Here is a 20,961-nt window from a genome sequence, read left to right on the forward strand (position 1 = left end):
CTATTTGAAATAGAGTGTGTCCCTGCATTCCTGTTCTTTTGGATGCTGCTCTACTGCCTGGATACCTGGTTTTGCCTTCCCTGCCTGGTAGAGCTGTGCTGCCTCCCTCGTGGGCCACAACCAGTGTCATTCCCGGCAGTTCAGAGCTCTCTCCTTTCACAGCACTTTGAACATTTAAAGCAGTATCACTTACTATACTGTATCAGTAGACTGATTACTAGAGTCTCAGAAATAAACACTGTTGTATCTTCCAGCACACAGGAAACAGTTGATAAAAGTTCTGCAAATGTGTTAGGAATGAGCAATTAGCATTAAGCTAACAAACACCTGATTAAAAATTATTTGTAATACATATTCTAACAGAAGAAAACAAACATGCATTGAGATAAATTTATATGTTAGTGATCCCCAACTTTTCTGTGCACAATGAACACAGCCTCTTAGATACCCAGAGGAAGACATCACAAGCAAGTTGGATCCTCTTCTCTACTTTTCTTTCCAGTTTCCCATATCTTAGAGAGCAGTGAGTGCTCAATCCTTCTGGATGGATCCACTTCAATCTATTTCATATCCAAACTCACATAGACTGTCATTAATGCACTCCAAATGTATTCAGAATCACCGTCACCATTTCTACTCCTATCACTCAAGTCCATGCTGGCACTGTTACTGTTACAAGTCCTTTGCCTGTCTCTGTTACTTTCCAGAGAACGGTGAGCTTTTAGAAATACTTATTGGGGTGTGTGTGTCTGTGCGTGTGCTCACGCGCCATGCTGGCTCTCTCCTTCCACCTTTCTGTGGATTCTGAGCATTGAACTCATTTTGACAGGCTTGTGTGGCAAGTGCTTTACCTACAGAGCCATGTTGCTGGTGGACTGCAGTTACAGAAGTGTGAGTATACCTTATTCTGGTAGTGTTCTGAAAATGTGTGTCAAATCTTATTCTTTGCTTAAAATCCTTCAGTGGCTCAGCCTCATCTCTGTGAAGCGCCCTGTGAAGTCTTGCTCCAAGGTCCTGAGTCTGAGCTGCAGGACTTCTTGGCCCCCTGCCCTCCAGGTCTCACATCACATGGTCACTGTGCCTGACTGACAATGCTCCATGTCTTCATCACTGTTTTCCTCGATTCTTCCAGGTACCTGTTTAAATGCCACCTCAAAGGCCCAGCACCGGTGGCCTAAGGCCCCAGTCCCTCCACGCTCTCAACATCAAACTTGCTACTACTGATACGCGCTGCACTTGTTACTAACTTTCTCTTCCTTGTAGGATATCAGATCCACAACACCAAGGATTTGGGTTATGCTACATTCAGTGTTGAATAGTGTCTGGGATATAGTCATCATTCATAAAAATGTATACAAAAATAGCTAGTTTCTGATCAGTAAAACACTGAAAATTTTAGCAGTCCTAAAATAATTTGAAGTGTCATAATTACTATATAAGTCTTCTATGTACACATTTATCTTAGTAATCCACAATGAAAAGGGAGTTTATGCTCTGGGAGTAATAGACCATTGTTTCTCTCTTTTGCCTTCCCTCAGAAGAGCAGCTTAGTGGCAATTTATAGAAGATAAAAATGACTAGTTCCAAGGCCAACCTGAGAAACATAGGTTCTCACCTCACATGGGCTACATGAGACCCTACTTAGATAAACAAACCCTAAACCACTTTGGCAGCTGTTCTATGAAATGTAGAATATCCTCTGTAAGTGTGTAAAATGGGCCAATTTTTAAACTTAAGTTTTCTGGTGCGTATGGATGTTTTGCCTGCATAAATGTCTCTCCACCACATGCATGCCGTTCCCACAGAATCTTGATGGGTTCACCAGAAAATGATCCTGCTTCAGATAACATTCCACAAATTTCCCCACTACAGCTCCAGTTATTATAGTGAATTGATTACACTTGTTTTGAAAATTATATAGGCCCAAGTCATCTTAGATATTCCTTACAGTGTACACAATCATTCATTTACTTTTTAGGGTAACCCTTAAAACACTCTATAAAGGAAAAAAATGTGGCCTTGCTGGCCCTGCACCAAGGCATTGTGGCTACTCCAGTGGTTTTCATTAGGAAGCAATTTTACCCTTTAAGGGACATTTTGCCAAGCCTGGAGACTTCAGGTTTCAGCAAATGGGGCAGGGGTGGGGGTGGGAGGGAGTGCCATTAACATCTAATAGGTGGAGGCTGAGGATGCTGCTTACAAACCTGCTGATTGGCCCACATATTCTAGGATCAACTACTGGGGGCCCAAAGGTCCTGCACCCACAGACCAGCAGGGAAACTAGGAATGGGAGACACAACGGGTTCTCTTCTCAGTGGTCCTGTTTTCCTGCCCAGAAGGCTGGGGGTGGATTTTGTTAACAACCGGTGACCTCTTTGTACCTGTAGAGAAAGAAAGTGGGTGTGGCAGACCTCACCCACCTTTTCCTATAGAGACAGACTTCACCCAAATTTCCCAGAATGATTATCTACACTCTTCTTTCCCCTAGACTGTTATGGAGTCACACCTTAAGCTTTATTATACACCAGGAATTGGACTGATTGCTGTCTGAAAAGATTTTTCCAAACTGTACTGTTTTAAATATGCTGACAATGAATAGCCTGGCATTAGACTCCCAGAAGTCTCTGATCCAGGTTGATGAAGTCAATCTGCACCAGGTTTTTCTTCTTGTCTCTTTCTCGAGGTTTGCTTTCCTGTCTGATATCTGCAGGGACCCCTCAATCACATAACCCCAGGTGCAGGCAGGCAGCTTCCACTTACATACATCATCATCCCTGGACCTCTGGCTCCTGAATGGTCTCTAATGTGACTGAAACTAAGAACCACACAGAAAGTTTCTTTTTAAAAAGAAACAGAGAAAATAGACGCCTGGGTCTACTGGGAACCTAAACAGCCTCTGAAGGAAGAGCTACAAGTGACGCCCTGTAGACCGTTCCTCACTGGTGTCTGTACTGTGGCTGTGAGGCAATGGGCCTGCTTCTCGGTCCTGGACTTCTCAGCCCTCCACAGCAACTCCAGGAGCCAGGCCGAGACTCTACCTACTCCTTGGATCAGGCTGCATCATCAGAACCTGGGCTCAGGAGAGATGTGTTTTTACTGTAATGTGTCACGTGGTTATTGTTTTTAAGAACAAAATGAAAAAGACTTTTCAAAGACGTTCTCTTCGCTGCCGCGCTGTTCTCAACACCTCCCACACCTCTCAATGACTATCCTCACCATGAATGAGGAGATTTCTTCTCAAGCAATTGCTTTTTGTTTGTTAACAAAAATGGTGAAAATTCTAAACTGACTTTGACTTTTCTCTTTTCTTTTTGTTTTTTTGAGACAGGGTTTCTCTGTGTAGCCCTGGCTGTCCTGGAACTTGCTGTGTAGTACAGGCTGACCTCGAACTCAGAGATCCACCTGTCTCTGCCTCCTGAGTGCTAGGATTAAAGGTGTAAGCACCACCACCCAGCTGACTTTCCTCTTTGACTACAAGGACAAAATTGACAGGTTAGTGGCAATATGCAGTGAATGAAGGTGGCTATTTTCTGTTTTTCTCAGAGCAGATTTTACGGTTCCTGCTGTAATACTTTTCCTTATCACTATGAAAGGCTTCAAATCCACAGTGCAACAAGAGAGGCAGTACACGGGTGCTTCTGCAAAGCTCACCTCACAACGTACAAGCAAGTACCATCTCAAGACAGCATTTTAAAACTCGGGGTGGGAGACCATCAGTCAGTAAAGCGCTCACTGCGCAGACACTAAGGTCTGAGTTTGTGTCCCTGGAACACACACTGGAACACTAGGCACGGTGGCACAGAGCTTCAGTCTCTCTCAGTGCTGGGAAGACGGGGACAGGCGGGTCTCTGGAGCTCAATGGTAAACCAGTCTAGCCAAACTGGCAAGCTCCAGGACAGTGAGAGTCCCTACCTCAAAAAATAAGGTGGAGAGTAACTGAGGAAGACACTGGATATTGACCTCTAGCACACATATGTATGTCTCTGTACACAGTAACCACACACACACAAACACATTAAAGTCCCACTAAAAAAATTACCTGCAATATTATTCATGTTTTGTTTTCAAAAATAGTAAAAGTATCTTTTTTTTCAACCTGAATACATTATACACTAAAATGGACAGTTAAAAATGCTTCTCCCAGGACTAATGAAATGGCTCAGTGGTTAAAATCACTTGCTGCTCTTGCCGAGGACATGGGTTTAATTCCTAGTACCTACATCAGGCAGCTCCCAACTACTGTGACTCCAGTTTCAGGGAACCTGACACCCTCTGGCCTTTGTAGTCCCCTACACACATGTGGTGCATATGAATTCACACAGGCACACACACATAAACATTAAAAGAATCTTAAAAACAAGCTGGTCTTTTTGTCTTTCACATCATGCATCCCAATGCCACCCATCTCCCGTCTCCTCGAATCTGCCCTCTGCCCCTACAACCTCCCCTCCAATAAAACAAAATAAAATTCAAGATAAAAAAGGAAAAAAAGGAAGAAAGGGAAAATCTCGTCGTGGAAGCTGCAGTGTGACACAGTGAGTCTCGCAGCAAACCCCTTTATCCACACATCTTTACATGCAGGCGTTCGTCGCAAAGAATCATTGGTTTGTTGCAGGCCCCAGGTCTCTGCTACACTACTGACACTGAGCCCTCATTGGGACTCTCCTGGACATCCTGTTGCTGCCCTGTGTCGTAGAGATCCTGTAGCCCTGGGCCCGCAGAACCCCCCCTCCCCGTCTGTGCTCCCCCAGATCACAGGTGGGGTGGAAGTTGGGGTGGGCCAATACTTAACCCTGGTTCTGGGCCTGGGTAGTTGGTCAGCCCACCTGCTCTCCTTTGCCCTCACCACCAACACTGCCCTGGCTAGTTCACCTCTTGTAGCCATGAGCAAGGGGCGGGGCCCTTCCTCCTGCTTTCCTGTCCTCAGGGTTGGTTCTCCCACACCTATCTTGCCCTACCCCATGCTGTCACATGACATATGAGGAATGCGGACAGACAGCTCTCCCACCTGCCTCAGGTGTCAATGGGGAGAAATGTCTCCCCTACCCAGGCCAGTGGTACATGTCTTTAATCCCAGCACTCAGGAGGCAGAGGCAGGCAGATCTCTGAGTTTGAGGCCAGCCTGGTCTACAAGTGGAGTTCCAGGACAGCTAGGCCTACACAGAGAAACACTGTCTTGAGAAAATAAAACAAAACAAAACCTTTAAAAAAAAAAAAGAGTTAAAAAGTGCTTCTCTTGGGTTGGCAAGATGGTTCATCAGGTAAAGGCAGTTTCCATGCAAACCTTGTAACTTAAATTCAATCTCCAAAACCCATGTAAAAGTGGACAAGAGAATCTACCCCACAAAGTTGTCCTCTGGTCTACACAGGCACATTGGGGCACACGTGTCCCTACCCACACATTACATATACACACACTCCAATACAAATCCTACAAACACCTGTCCTATAAAACATCACTGTTCATATGAGGATAACCTTAACTCTGGGCTTAACCTCTAACCCTCCTGCCTTCACCTCCACAGCACTGGGCCACATCTGGATCTAGTTGGTGTGGGGACCAAAGCAGGACTTTGTTCATGTCAGGCAAGTATTCTACTAACAGTGCTACAGCTGCTTTTCCCAAAATTTGTTCTTAAACTTTTTCATAAAAGCTTGAGATGCAGATTTGTTTAATTATAAGTAAAATGTGGTATTATACTTAAACCTATCAACAACTAAGTTCTATAAAAATGCATACTTACGGAGTGAAATTTTATTATTGCATAAAAACGTATTTATTTATTTATTTATTTGTTTTTGGTTTTTCAAGACAGGGTTTCTCTGTGTTGTTTTGGTGCCTGTCCTGGATCTCGTTCTGTAGACCAGGCTGGCCTCGAACTCACAGAGATCTGCCTGGCTCTGCCTCCCAAGTGCTGGGATTAAAGCCATGTGCCACCACTGCCCGGCTTGCATAAAAACTTTTAAAGCTATGTACCACAATTGAGGCTTCATTTATGCATACTATTACTGCAGCAAATTTAACTATCTATTAGAACACAGAATGTGGTGTCTTTGCCTTTAAAGTTATAAAATACAAGGTCACTTACATTCAACATTCTCTGGAAATTTCCTGTGGATCTCTTTGTAAGTATCTAATGCCTTTTGGTAGTTACCTGTAAGTAAAGAGAGAGGAAAATGTAATAATAGCTAGCTATATAAAGTTATAGAAATCTTACTAAATTTAATAAAAATTTTGATTCTAATCCAAAGCATTGGCATACTTTAATGGTTTAGTAGAAAACATTCATGTTTGCACAAGCAAATATGTATTATTCTTAATTTCTGGGAGGAAAATATATATATAATGTAGGTGTGGTGTTTCATGCCAGTGCCCTCAGCACTCTGGAAGCAGAGGAAGGGACCACTGTCGAGTAGAGACCAGCCCGACTACACAGAGAGTTTCAGGCCACACAGTAAGACTGGGCTTCAAAATCAAAACAAAAACTAAATGATGTGGGGGTATCTTTGTGGATTTCTGTGGGCCTCTCTAGCACTTTGTTTCTTCCTATTCTCATGTGGTCTTCATTTACCATGGTCTCCTATTCCTTGTTCTCCCTCTCTGTTTTTGATCCAGCTGGGATCTCCCACTCACCCAAGCTCTCTTTCCCTCGACCCTCGCCCTTCACTACCCCCACTCATGTCCAGGCTGTTCATGTAGATCTCATTCCATTTCTCTGTCGTTGGGCGATCCCTGTGTCTTTCTTGGGGTCCTGTTTTCCAGGTAGCCTGCCTGGTGATGTGAGTAGCAGTCCAGTCATCCTTGTTCCACATCTAGTATCCTGTTATGAGTGAGTACATACCATGTTTGTCTTTCTGAGTCTGGGATACCTCACTCAGGATGATTTTTTCTAGATCCATCCATTTGTCTGCAAACCTCATGATGTCATTGTTTTTCTCTGCTGAGTAGTATTCCATTGTGTATATGTACCACATTTTGTTTATCCATTCTTCAGTTGAAGGGCATCTAGGTTGTTTCCATGTTCTGGCTATTACAAACAACGCTGATATGAACATAGCTGAACAAGTGCTCTTGTGGTGTGGTTGAGCATTCCTTGCTGGCAATGGTCGAGAGACAATCCGAACTGACCTACTCTGGTGATGGGATGGCCAAACACCCTAATTGTCGTGCTAGAAACCTCATCCAACTACTGATGGATCTGGAGGCAGAGATCCATGACTAGGCCCCAGGTGGATCTCTGGGAGTCCAATTAGCGAGAATGAGGAGGGTTTATATGAGAGAGAATTGTTGAGACCAAGGTCGGATAAAGCACAGAGACAAATAGCCAAACAAACGGAAACACATGAAATATGAACCAATGGCTGAGGGGTCACCAACTGGATCAGGCCCTCTGAGTGGGTGAGACAGTTGATTGGCCTGATCTGTTTGGGAGGCATCCAGGCAGTGGGACCGGGTCCTGTGCTCATTGCATGAGTTGGCTGTTTGAAACCTGGGGCCTATGCAGGGTCCCTTGGCTCAGCATGGGAGGAGGGGACTGGACCTACCTGGACTGAGTCCACCAGGTTGATCTCAGTCTGTGGGGAAGGCTTTGCCCTGGAGGAGATTGGAATGGGGGGCGGGCTGGGGGGAAGGTGAGGGGGGCGGGAGGGGGGAGAACAAGGGAATCTGTGGCTGATATGTAGAACTGAATTGTATTGCAAAATAAAAATTAAAAAAAAAAAAAAAAAAAAAAAAAGACCCAATAAACCTTAGCCATCGCAAAAAAAAAAAAAAAAAAAAACTAAATGAATAAACAAAATTGAAAAAAGGTTAGAGTGGAAGGAAATGGTTGAAATTTAGTTTTCACTTCTCAGCAGAAATAATTCAGTGGCTAATGTTTAGATCCATTCAGAGCTTGGGGTGTGACTCTTGGTCTGTGCAAATGAAGGTGCACCTCTCAGTCAAACTGTCCATTTGACAGGGCCACGGTAGTGGTAAAGAGTGAGCTCTCCAGTACTTTAGGACCAAACTAAGTTTGTATGTATGTCCCAGCCATTCTGAAGACACTGACAGCTATCAGGAAACCTCCCATTCAAGCAGGTGAACACAGACCACCTCAGCTTGTGCTTCCTGTGGGGTCAGGACTGTCTTTTCTGGGCATTTTATGGTCTAAGGAGGGTTTATAAACTTGTTAACACTGACCTCCTAGGTGACTCTCCAGCATTGAAGCTGCAGGCACTCCTTAGGACAGAAGTACACATCTCTGTACCTAGTAACCTTTGTTGTAAATAATACGGTTCCCAGTGTCACAGTTTTGAATTAAGAATCACTCGGGCAAAATATGGAAATAGAAACTAATATAAAAAGAATATTTTGTGGTTAACAGGCAATGATTTCGTGTCAACTTTGAGAAACAACCCGTTTTTAGGAGAATTACTGGAATATCTTGCAGGCTAGGGTGTACTCAGCAGTGGAGTGTTTGCTCTTAAATTCAAAGCCAGTGCTAAGCCCCTGCCCTTGCCTCAAACAAAAACAAAACACCCCTGCTTGGTAAGCATGACCTTTTCTGTATGTAGTAATTATTATGTTTTTTAGATGATATGCTTCAATTATGTGTAGTTATTTAGAAAGCTAATGTTTAATAAACACTCAACTGGAGCACATTTATATGCATAACTACCTAAATAAAAATGAATAAAGTCAAAACATTTACCGCTTCTTCTAAAACAGCTAGCTACCATCAGCTGCCATTTCACTTGTGTGGGTCTAGAAAAGAAAGAAATTAGAGACGAAACAAAAATAATGAGACAGTGAAATGGATTCATTAAGCTTTCTACCTCTATTTCCTTTTAAGACCTCAGACCTTTTGTTTATTTAACCTTTATTAGTAATATACAGGCTCACAAATTTAGAACATAAAAATATTTGATCTTGTGTTAGAACAAGCAGGCTTTAATCAAAAGAGAGGGAAAGAGGACTCTATTTACGCCCCTCACCTTTAACAAGAAATCCCATTCTTTTCTACAGTAATAATCACAACCAAGACCTCTAGAGACTAACCCTGCAAACACCCAAGACAGGCCCGGTGGCATGCTTGTATTCTCAGCAGGCACAGGAGGCTGAGGCAGAAGGATTGCTGATTTTGAAGCCACCCTTGGCTATGTAGTGAGTTCTGGGCTGGGCTGGGTCACAGTGGGAAATCCTGTCTCCACCCCCACCTCCAGATCTGAGTCAGGAACAGCCTAGGAACTGTTTAATGCTCCCCTGGCCTCAAATCTCCCGTGTGCTTCTTGCCCAGGGGCTTCCAGACGGCCTTCCAACTCTAAGCTAGTTCGATGGCAAGCCTACCAGCTCTGGGGCTGGACACATCTGGGCTTCAATCTCAGCACTGCTATGTGTCCAGTTCTTAATTTTAAGCCCACTGCCATACACCTACCCGCTGCAATCTAAATAAAATACATAGTTAACTGTATTACTTTCCCCCTGGAAACCAGTCACCTACTCTACCCACATGTTACACTCAGGGTCCTAACCCAGTTTACCCAACGTCCAGTCCCTGTCTGCCTCTCCAGTCCTCTTCCACAGGCCTTGTTGAAGCCTCAGCTTCAGCAAATCCAGGCAGGAGCATGGCTCCACAGCTAGACTCCAGGTCACATGCACTCCCACTCTCACTCTCCCTCTGTGAGAAGGCCCAGCCCAGCCTCTGCCATCCTACACAACCTGCAGTCTACTGTTGTATACCAGCTCCTGGCACCACACTCTCAGCACTACACTACCACAGTGTTGTTACTTTTGTCTCTGAATACCTACTCTCACCCTCCTCTTCACACGTGACCACTACCCGACTTCCCAGGCTGTTAGCTGAAGGGACAGGATACGACCCACTTTCACTCCTTTCCACGCCTGTCTAGGAGCAGCGCTGCTGGGTCCTACGGTGACTCTAAGTGTCCCTTTTTGATGATGAATTGCAAACCATGCACACAAGGCAACATTGTATCTTCTCACTAGCAATGTGCAAAAGCTCCTGTTTTTCCACATCCTCCTCAACACTTGGTTATCCAACCCCCAAGTTATACTCTGCCTTTTTAATTTATTTTTGTTTTTTAGCCCAGCCTAAAAAAATTATTTTTAAAAATTTATTCTTTGAGCCAGGCATGGTGGCATACATCTTTAATCCCAACACTAGGGAGGCAGAGGCTGGCAGATCTCTGATTTTGAGGCCAGCCTGGTCTACATATTGAGTTTGAGGACAGCCAGGGCAACATAGTAAGACTATTGTTTTATTCTTTGAGAATTTCATACATGTATACCATGAAATATGATGATACTGACCCCCAGTTTCCCCCTCCACTGTCCCAGGGCACCCCTTCAACAATCCCACTCCTAGTTCCTATCTTCTTCTTTCAAGTAACTCACGAAGTCCAATTCTGCTGCCCATGTGTGCATGTGTGCGACTCACACTCCTCAATGCCGGATGTGGCCAAGCATCTCTGCATGTGTTTATCAACAGTCTACACCGTCTTCAAAAAAATATGTGCTCAAGGGGGCTGGAGAGATGGCTCAGCGGTTAAGAGCACCGACTGCTCTTCCAGAGGTACTGAGTTCAATTCCCAGCAACCACATGGTGGCTCACAACCATCTGTAATGAGATCTGGTGCCCACTTCTGTGTACATAATAAATAAATCCTTAAAAAAAAAATACGTGCTCAAAATCTTCACTCATTTTTGTTACTGTCGAGTTGCAGTGGCTCTTTATATATTTTCAGTAATGACCTACTCTGAGGCTTCCTTCTGTACTCTTCTGTGTTAAGCAGAAGACTGAAAACTTGATGAAGTCTAATTGTCTATTTCTGTGTTCTGGTGTCATTTCTAAGAGTTTTCGCCACATTCAATGGCATGAACAACTTCCACCGAGGGTTTTTATGAGTTTTTTTTATTTTTTATTTTATGTACATTGGTATTTTGCCTGCATATATGTCTGTGTGAGGGTGTAGGATCCCCTGGAACAGGAGGTACAGACAGTTGTGAGATGCCATGTGGGTGCAGGGAATTGAACTTGGTTTCTCTGGAAGAGCAGCCAGTGCTCTTAACTACTAAGCCATCTCTCCAGCCCTCTCTTGTGAGTGTTTTATAGTCTTTAGTCTTACATTTCTTTGGGTCTTTAATCCACTTGAAGTGAATTTTTGTATATGGGGTAAACTAAGGGTTCAATTTTCTGTGGTTGTTGTTTTTGAGATGGAGGACTGATTTGTAGCCCAGATTGTCCTTGAACTCTCAATCTTCCTGCCTTAGCTACAGAGTAACTGGGATTACTGGTGTGTACCATTGGTTGGTTTCAAAGTTTATTTTTCTGCCATGTAAATATCTAGTTTGTCAAACATTTTTAGTTGAAGACTGTCCTTCCTCCATTGAATGGTTTTGCTACCTTTGTAGGAAATCAACTTCCATGTATGAGAAGGGTTACTCTGGGGTCCTGGTGGCTATTCTTCCATTGTCTTTCTAGCCCCTTTTAGTACTACACTATTTTGATTATGGTTGTATGCAAGCACATTCCGAAAATAGGAGTTCTGAATTTTCCAACTTCATTCCTTTTGGGGTAGAGATTCTATATGATTATTAGGTAGATTTTCTATGTCTCTAAAAAATACGATGGGAGATTTTGATAGGGAGAGCCTTGACCTTAAGGTCACTCTGCTTGGTACTACTAACAACCCTAGTCTTTTAATCCATGTACTTGGTCTTTCCATTTGTTTATGTACTTAATCTCTTTCAGGAGTGAGTCATGGCTTTAAGTGTATGCTTTTTTTTTAGCTAATACAATTAAATGAATTCTTCATTACCTTATTCTTTTTAATGCTGTTATATATATATATATATATATATATATATATATATATATATATATATTTATTTTTCGAGACAGGGTTTCTCTGGGTAGTTTTGCACCTTTCCTGGAACAAACTCGGTAGCCCAGGCTGGCCTCGAACTCACAGGGATCCACCTGCCTCTGCCTCCCGAGTGCTGGGATTAAAGGCGTGTGCCACCACCGCCCAGCTTAATGCTGTTATAAATGATACTATTTTTTACTAATTTCATATTATCCTTTTTGGGTTGTTTATTGCAAGTCTACAGAAATACAAAAAGGTTTTATGTGATTTTACATCCTGCAATTTTACTAAGTTCTTTTATTATATTTCAATGTTGTGCATATATTGCTCAGAGATTTTGGCATCTTCATGAGCAGAGATTTCAGGACTTTATATCTACTGTCTTCTGGACTTCAAGGTTTCTGCTGAGGACTCTGCTTAATCTTATCCAGCACCCCTGTATGTGAGGACACTTCCTTTTGATGCTCTAAAGACTTTCTCAACAGTGTGGCTAAAGTGTCTCATGGGATCCCTTGGGTTTTTCCCACTTGGAGTTCACTGAGCTCTGAAGACTCACAGATCCACAACCTTCCTCAACTGTGGGAAATGCTGGCCATAGTGAGTTTCAGCAGTTTCTCTGCTCCGTTCTCTTCCTCTCCTGGAGCTCCCACAGTGCATACACTGATCCTCAGATGGTGTTTCATGATGAACATATTAAATAACATTCTCCAAAACTGCTCAACAATAGAATTGCATTGAACAATAGACCAATAGGAGTAGAATTTCTTTTCTTTTCCTTTTTCCTTCATTCCTTTTCTTTTTTTTTTTTTGAAGATTTATTTATTTATTATGTATACAATGTTCTGCCTGCACGTATGTCTGCCGGCCAGAAGAGGGCACTATAGATGGTTGTAAGCCACCATGTGGGTGCTGGGGATTGAACTCAGGACCTCTGGAAGAGCAGTCACTGCTCTTAACCTCTGATCCATCTCTCCAGCCCCCCTTCATTCCTTTTCTTTCTTTCATTTTTTGAAACAAGTTTTCACACTGTAAAGAGGTTGGCTTTGAACTTGTAGAAAATCTCCTGCCTCAGCTCTCAAGCACTGGGATTACAGATGTGAGTGACTATAATCAGTTGGGGCTAGTATTTCTTAATATTTTAAGATGTAATTTATAGATATACAGAAAATATAAAACAAAAGTATAGGCTTAAACAAGTAAGAAACACTAGATCACTAAGAACCACAAAAATATAGGTGATACAATCAGGAGAGACGTTTCTACCATAGGTGTCACAAGAAGAAATTAAATTGAATTAAACCATTTGCCAGTTCTCTATAATATGTAAGCAGTTATATGACAGAAGAATGAACAGTCCCACTCCTTAAGAGCTTATGTTCTTATGATAGAGGCAGACTTTATACAGCAATAAACTTAGCACATAGTATCTACAATAATTATGTATCAGTTGAAAATAAGGTTTTTTTTGTTTTGGTATTTTTGAGACAGGGTTTCTCTGTGTAGTCTTGGCTGTTCTGGAACTCAGAGATCCACCTGCCTCTGCCTCCTGAGTGCTTGGATTAAAGGCATGTGCCATCATGCCTGGCAAACACGAAAATGTATTTTAAAAATGATTTAACATATCAGAAAAGAAATTATGGTGTACAGTACAGTAAATACATGATCAAAAATATAGAGGAAATGTAATTAATGTATACTAAATGCTTCTGTCACTAAAAACACATAAGACTAGAATCAAATGAAGGTAGAGAGAGAAAAGCAGGGAGAGAAGTGTAGAGGGACTTCACATGAAAGACACCCCTTTTCAGGGAAACTCAAATGCAAAACAAGGAGAGGAGCTGAAGAGCCTGAGAAGGCTGAGGAGACAAAAAAGCACTGGAGACTAAGGAGCAGTGCTGGTCTGACAGACTTATATGACGGCATCCATTTACCAGGTCACATCGTTTAAACATCTGCACAGCTGTTCCCAATGGAATAAATGGCTGCATTAACCCAAGAACAAAACTTTGGGAGAGCAGATGGGCCAGCAAAACAAGAGAGAAAATGGAACTGAGGAACCAGCAAGAAATGGAATAGATATGACCAAGCAGGCATTCCAGAAAGGCCATGATCAGAACTGAAGCCAGAAGGAGGCTGAGATGAAAAGAGAGAAAAATGAGTAAGGTTCAATATACAGCAACTGTAAATTGAAACCAATACGACTTCCTTCTGTGAAGACTCTTCTAGCAATAAAATTGTCCTAAGACTTAGAAAGTCACTTTCTGATTTGTAAATAAACACTACTTGTTCACTGAGGTTTAGGTAAGGAAAACAGACAAAGTACATCATAAAAGGTATTTAAAATTCTTATGCAAAGGAAAATATATCTCACAATAGAGACAAAGTAAAATGAAAAAATACAAGAAAATGAAAACAACTCATTAAAATATTTTCATGAATTTATTAGGCTTATCAAATACTAATTTTTTAGGGATAAAAAACAGTCTCAATGCAAGACATTAACTAAATATAAAACAGTTACTTACTGTATAAGAGATGCTCTTTCAAAGTACTGAATAGCTTTTTCACAGAACTGGGTATCAATGTAATAAGCTCCAAGCCACTCAATGACCTCAATATTAGAAGGGAAATACCTGTATGACTAGAGAAAACACAGAAGGTGACAACATAACTTCAGTAGCAATACAGAATATACCTGATTACTTTACCTGTTGAATGGATTTACTTATAAAAAGTATGAAGTATCAAGATAACTTTGCAAGTTCTCAAATGATACAAGACTTAGAAAATGTAGGTATACTCGACAGTTTTCAGTTATATATGATCTGAGTTATATTAAATCTTTAAAAGAATCAGGAGATGCAAATTATGGTTTAAGAAAAATGAGTTAGTATTTCTCATTTTAATTAAAATGAATCAAAACTATAGTTTAATAATATATATATATTTTAGTTTTTCAAGACAGGGTTTCTCTGTGTAGCTTTGCGCCTTTCCTGGGACTCACTTGGTAGTCCAGGCTGGCCTCAAACTCACAGAGATCTGCCTGCCTCTGCCTCCCAAGGGCTGGGATTAAAGGCGTGCGCCACCACCGCCCAGCAATGTTTTATTTTAACAAATCATTATTAGTTTTAAACCAACAAGCCTTTCTAGAATTCTAGGGCCTGTTCCCTTGAAATCCACAAACGGTCAGGAACTAGAAGGAGAGTGAGACCGCACACCCACCTCGTAGTAATACTGGAACGCTTGGGACTTGTCCCCCTCACTGTCGTACAGTTCTCCCAGTTTAGACAGAGCCTGGGAGTCAGTCGGCACCACGCTGATCAACTGCATCAGCCACTCAATGGCTTGATTGGGATCTTCCATTAGCTCGTATCTTGGGCAACGTCAGTTAAGATTCAGTCACTGATAAGCAAACTTGGAAATATTACAATGATAATGCTTCCTTAGGAACACGCTGTCTATAATTCTAGCCCTCTCCAGGAGCAGGGAAATGGGGCAGTGCTGCCATGTATACCTTGGTTCTCTCTAGTCTACTCCCCTTTAGCTTTTCTTCAGCTGTCTCCCCTCCACTCAGACAAGCAGACACGTGTTAATGTTTAAATGCCCCTCACTGTATTGGAAAAGCACCTTGACTTCTCTCATTTTGATAAAAGTTGACTACAACATTGGAGGAGAGCTAAAGTGGAGGTAGGTTTTCATATACTGTCACCTTGATATGTTCCATGTCAATGTTTAGGAAAAGGATAGGTATACCATTAATAACTTGAAGTACTATCTATTCTAGATGCAGATTTAAACATTTTTTCCACAAAATTTTGGAGCAGAAAGCAGCATAGTTATTTTATATATTTAGTATTACAATGTTTTTGCAGAGCTGGAAATGGAACCAGGACCAAACGTCTAGCAGAATCACTCAAAGCACTGCCCAGGAATGCCGGAACGTTTGCTCAGTGACCCCAGCTCTCTTAAACTCAGCACAGTAAAGAAACTGGCTTCCTGCATTTTTCTTATGTGTTTTCCCTAATTAATACAAGCTGAAGGACAGGGCACTTTCCCTCCGTAGTTTCCTGTAGTACCTAGTAAGTCCTCTGCATATACACAAGCAATCTGTTTGTATCAACATTTGTTGACTATTACCTACTTATAGCTGATGTGGAATGGAATGAACATCCCCCAACCCCAGGTCTGCTTAGCAAGAAGTCGCCTGTGCTTTTCAGTTTGGTTTGTGCTTTTTGGTGGTTGTGAGATGAGGTCAGCTGCACTGTTGCCAAGCAGGCCTTGCTCTCCAGATGCTCCTGCCTCAGCCTCCCAGTAGCTAGGGTTATGGGTACTTGCTACCACTCAGCTTGGTGCCTTGTTTTGAGTATGACAAAGCAAATGTGATACCACAAGAAAGAAAACAAGGAAGTTTATGAGTCTCAAATTCATCAACTAACTACTGCCCAGTCACTAACTAGACACCAGCAGAGTCATGCTGTTTAGTTTCAGGAAAAATGGATAAAATTATACCTCCTGGGGTGCAGCTCAATGGTAGAGCATTTACCCAGCAAGAGCAAGGCCCCATGTTCCATCTTCAGCACTGCTTGAAACACAATAATAAACACAAAGAATAAAAGGAATAACTATAATGCTATCAGCTCTAAAAATTTATGAAAAAAATTAAAATATACCTATCCAAAGTAGACTGGATAGTACTTAGTTTAATAATATGCCTCACCTTTCTCTGACTATATTACCTGAAACATATCAGGGTAACAGTATATGAAAACCAAACATTAGCTCTTCCCAATGGTGTGGTCAAAGTTCATCAAAATGAGAGAAGTCAAAGTACTTTCCAATCAGTGAGAGGCATTAAAACATTCACACGTCTGCTTTTCTAGCCGTGAGAGGGAAAACAAAGGGACTCAGTGTCTCAGAAGCTGACATGACAGCAATACCTTATAGTGCTGCATGCAGAGATCCAAACACAGGATCTAACCCTGCACACACAGCACACACAGGCATGGGCGCTGATGAGTGCGGCATGCAGAGATCCAAACACAGGATCTAACCCTGCACACACAGCACACACCGGCATGAGAGCTGATGAACGAGGCCACACAGTACTGAAGACTTCTGAGGATAACAGTTTTCAGAGAGCTAGCTTCACTCTATCTACACACCAGCTAAAATTAATTCATTACCTAAACTCAACAGTACTAATTAGTCCCACATTTTCTAAACTTTCTAAACAAAATCAGAATTAGTACAATGATCTAAAGTATCTAACTTTCACTCAAAGATTATGTGTATTCAAAATATCCTCAATCCTTCAATTAGTCTTTTTAAAAATAAAAATTAACAACTATTTTAAACTAATTCTTCTTAGGATGCAAATGATCTTTTACCAACTGAACTATTTTCAGCAGGTTAATCTGTTATATTATCCTCATCAATTATCTCCATGGTTAATATTATTTAATAATTAATATTCAATTTCCAATTGAGGGGATTAATAATGTTCTTAAGTTTTTAAGTGAGATACACATTTGCTATCTGGCAAAGAACTTGAGCACTGTTCCGAAGGATTGCATGCAGTTTCAGGAAGGAGTCCAAGGCTTCATCCAGACGGTTTAGCTTCTTATAGGTGAGGCCTTGAGAAGAAAGAAAGTGCATCACAGGCATCATTGTACTCAAGGCAACGGATAACTATTTAAACCTATGCGAAATCATCCAGAGAAGAAAACGACAATGAACTGAGCAGTTTTAAAAAACAATAGGGGCTCGATTTCTCCAAGCAGACATTAGACATGCTACAGACAGCTCCAGTGATTTTTAAAGTGTGTGTGTGTGTGGGAGGGGGCAGGACGTCAAGGACAGCAGACAGAAACCAACAAATAGACTCAAAGGATGGGATAAACACTTCAGATATGGATCCAGCTGTAAAATTGAATAGACATTTAAAGTCAGTGGAGATGAAGGGATAAATGTGATGAACTGTGCTGGGACTGCTTGATTGTACATGAGAGGGACAAGGGTAGTTCCTTAGCTCATCACAAAACATTCAAAGGACAGGAGTGGAGGGGAGCTAGTTAGGAAGAGGAAAGGAGTCAGCAGGAGTGTGGACACAAGAGGGCAATGGGCAGAGGAAGTAAATATGATAAAAATACATTATGTTCATGCAAATGTCATAATAAAACCCATTATTATGTATGATTAATACTTGCTAATAAAATGTTTTAAAAATTCAAAATTTACTTTTAAATTACAGAGGAAAAATAACGCGGTAAGAGTCTGAAAAAAATCTCAAATTTATAGAGTAAAAAAAGACTCTAAGTAGGCGATTAAGCTACCCTAGGAAGGCCTGTGCCCTTCTCTTCCCTATGCCATAAAACCCTTTCCAGATCTTAAACGTCACATCTTCAGTCCCTTCCTGCCATTTCTCAGTGACGTGCCTCAACCCCCTACCTCTTCCCTAATCCCACACCTCATCTCCCGGGTTGGCAGTGAGTCTTTCTCCTTTTATTAGGCAGACAACTGACTGACAGGCCAGTCTTAACTAAACAGACCAGACCAGATTGGCTGCTTATGTAAAGCACAGTTCATCATTCTCACTAACGAACACAGATCCTATTAATCTTTTCCTTTTTCTGTGATATGTACATGTATGTGTGCATGCACATGCGTACACATACATGTTGAGGCCAGAGATCCATGCTGGGTATCTTCCTCAAGTACTTTCTACCTTATTTTTTTTTTTTTTTTTTTTTTATTTTTAAAGATTTATTTATTTATTATGTACACAGAAGAGGGCACCAGATCTCATTACAGATGGTTGTCAGCCACCATGTGGTTGCTGGGAATTGAACTCAGGACCTCTGGAAGAGCAGTCGGTGCTCTTAACCTCTGAGCCATCTCTCCAGCCCCTCTACCTTATTTTTTTAAGGCAGGGTCTCCTACTGAACCTGGAACTCACCAATACATCTAGACCAGTTGGCCAGACAATCCCCAGGTCATCTGCCTTTCTTTGCCTACCAAGCGATGGGATTACAGGCATGTGCTGCCTTGCCTGGCTTTTTAAGTGAGTGCTGCGGATCAGAACTCAGGTTCTCTTGCTTGTGTGGCAAGGACTTTACCAACAGCCATCTCCTCAGCCCCCCAACTCAGCTTTTATCTGCAACTTGCTAAACACCAGGAAATAGTCTAAGAGCATCAGACAGCCAAGGAAAGGGAAACAATGAGAAAAAGACAAGAAACCCAAAAATACAAACACAATTCATAATCAAACAACACATGCAAAGAGAAGCATATTTTAAAAGAAACATCAATAACCAAAGAAACCAGCCCCAGTATTACAGACATATGTGTTTTGCAACATCTTGGAAGCAACAGTGCCCATATCAGGCAACCTGTGAGGATAGGAAGGGGATGAGATGGTGATGAGCCTTCATGTTTTATAACAGTACAAATAATACAACCAAAATCTGAGGGGCTGGAGAGACGGCTCTGTGGTCAGGAGCACTGGCTGCTCTTTCGGATGACCTAGGTTTGGTTCCTAGTACCCACGTGGTGGCCACAACCACCTGTAACTCCAGTTCCAAGGGATCTGACACCCTGTTCTGGTCTCTGTGTGTTCCAGCCACATAAGGGTTGCACAGATAGGCATGCAGGCAAAACACCCACACACATAAAATAAAAATAGGAAAAATATTAAAATTTCTGAAGCATATTTGGCAAAACATTAAAATGTGTCAAACTGTGGCACTAAACACCCTCTAAGTACTTTTTGTATATTTGACACTTTTCATAATTAAAAAGGAAAATCAGTGTTTTTTTTCCCCTATTTTTGAAACATTTAAAAATATCTCATGTCATCAAAAACTTGGGGACACAGTCTTTTAACTGTGGTAGATACAGATATTAGAAAAGTCGAGCAACATAACAATGCTGATCCAAATTTTATATAGCATGGCTTTTGAATCATTAACTCCACTAAGAATAATTGGTTATTTATTAATTTTTCTTTTAGGTTTTTTGAGACAGGGTTTCTCTGTGCAGCTTTTGGTGCCTGTCCTAGAACTTACTCTGTAGGCCAGGCTGGCCTTGAACTTACAAAGATCCGTCTGCCTCTGCCTCCCAAGTGTTGAGATTAAAGGCGTGAGCCACCACTGCCCAGTAATTGGTTATTTTTTTAAAGATGTCGACAATTCCTTAATGTAATTTGCCGTGTTGAACTTACCAATGTTGTAAAGTGCTTCAGTACAAGAAGAATCATTTCTTAGGGCCTCTTTATAGAATTCAGCTGCCTTCTCATAATCACCATGTGCAAAAACCGTGTTCCCTTTATTAGTGAGAGCTGATGGGTTGTATCTATCCGAGTTCACAGCTAAGTCTGCATAGCTGCTGGCCTGGGCAAATTCATTTTCCTACAGTATGAAAGATACACACACTTCAGGTCTAAATTTCGAGTCTCTTCAGAGTGTTCTGAGATTACAGAAACGATAAACAGACTTCCTGAGATTATACACGAAGATGAACAGAGACAAACAGTTTACATTTCTTGGTTTTGACAGGCTATTTGTAGCTGTCAAGCTCAAGCAGCCAAGTTCCTATGGCTGGCTCCTCTTGTCTCCTGGCTTGATAACAAGAGTATTTGTACGTAGGCGGTTCTACGTTCACCGCCCAGGCCCCGTGTCCTCATTTGCTGTGCGCTGACGCCTTCCCACCTGAAGCACGGAAATAGCTGGAGGGCCTCAGCCGTCCCCTGCTCTGCACCTGGCTGCGGCACCCATGAGGCGTTGGCACTGCTGCCCGCGTACTGCTTTCTCTTCCTCTCTCAGCTGAAAGCTTGATCAGGCCCTTGCCATCGTTCACATGAGGCCCGTGGACCCCTTTATTTCATTGGGCCAGGCCAGCTCAATGAGACTGAGAACCCTTTAAAATGCCCAACTCAGTGGCAAACATTCCACTATTGTCCCATTCCAGGGTACTTTTCTTCCCTCAACAGAAGCCCCGTACCCATCAGCAGCCACACTCTACCTTCTCTTCTCTCAGTCTCTGGAAACCTGTATTCTACTTTCTATTTCCCTTCCTATCCTGGACACTGGATATTAA

General features: G+C 41.9%; 1 protein-coding gene across 3 annotated transcripts in view; it reads right to left on the minus strand.

Annotated features, from left to right (window-relative positions):
• The window catches only part of Ift88 (intraflagellar transport 88), a 107,048-nt gene that overhangs the window by 35,033 nt on the left and 51,054 nt on the right, over positions 1-20,961 (minus strand). For all 3 annotated transcript variants that reach the window (XM_059273570.1, XM_059273569.1, XM_059273568.1), the window contains exons 17-22: positions 20,087-20,273; positions 17,393-17,501; positions 15,091-15,241; positions 14,394-14,509; positions 8,694-8,746; positions 6,090-6,155 (exon numbers count right to left, since the gene is read on the minus strand). In XM_059273570.1, the coding sequence (XP_059129553.1) occupies positions 6,090-6,155; positions 8,694-8,746; positions 14,394-14,509; positions 15,091-15,241; positions 17,393-17,501; positions 20,087-20,273 (682 nt within the window). The remainder of the gene's footprint in view (positions 1-6,089; positions 6,156-8,693; positions 8,747-14,393; positions 14,510-15,090; positions 15,242-17,392; positions 17,502-20,086; positions 20,274-20,961) is intronic.

Source organism: Peromyscus eremicus, chromosome 9 (assembly GCF_949786415.1).
Source record: "Peromyscus eremicus chromosome 9, PerEre_H2_v1, whole genome shotgun sequence".
Lineage (NCBI taxonomy): Eukaryota > Metazoa > Chordata > Mammalia > Rodentia > Cricetidae > Peromyscus > Peromyscus eremicus.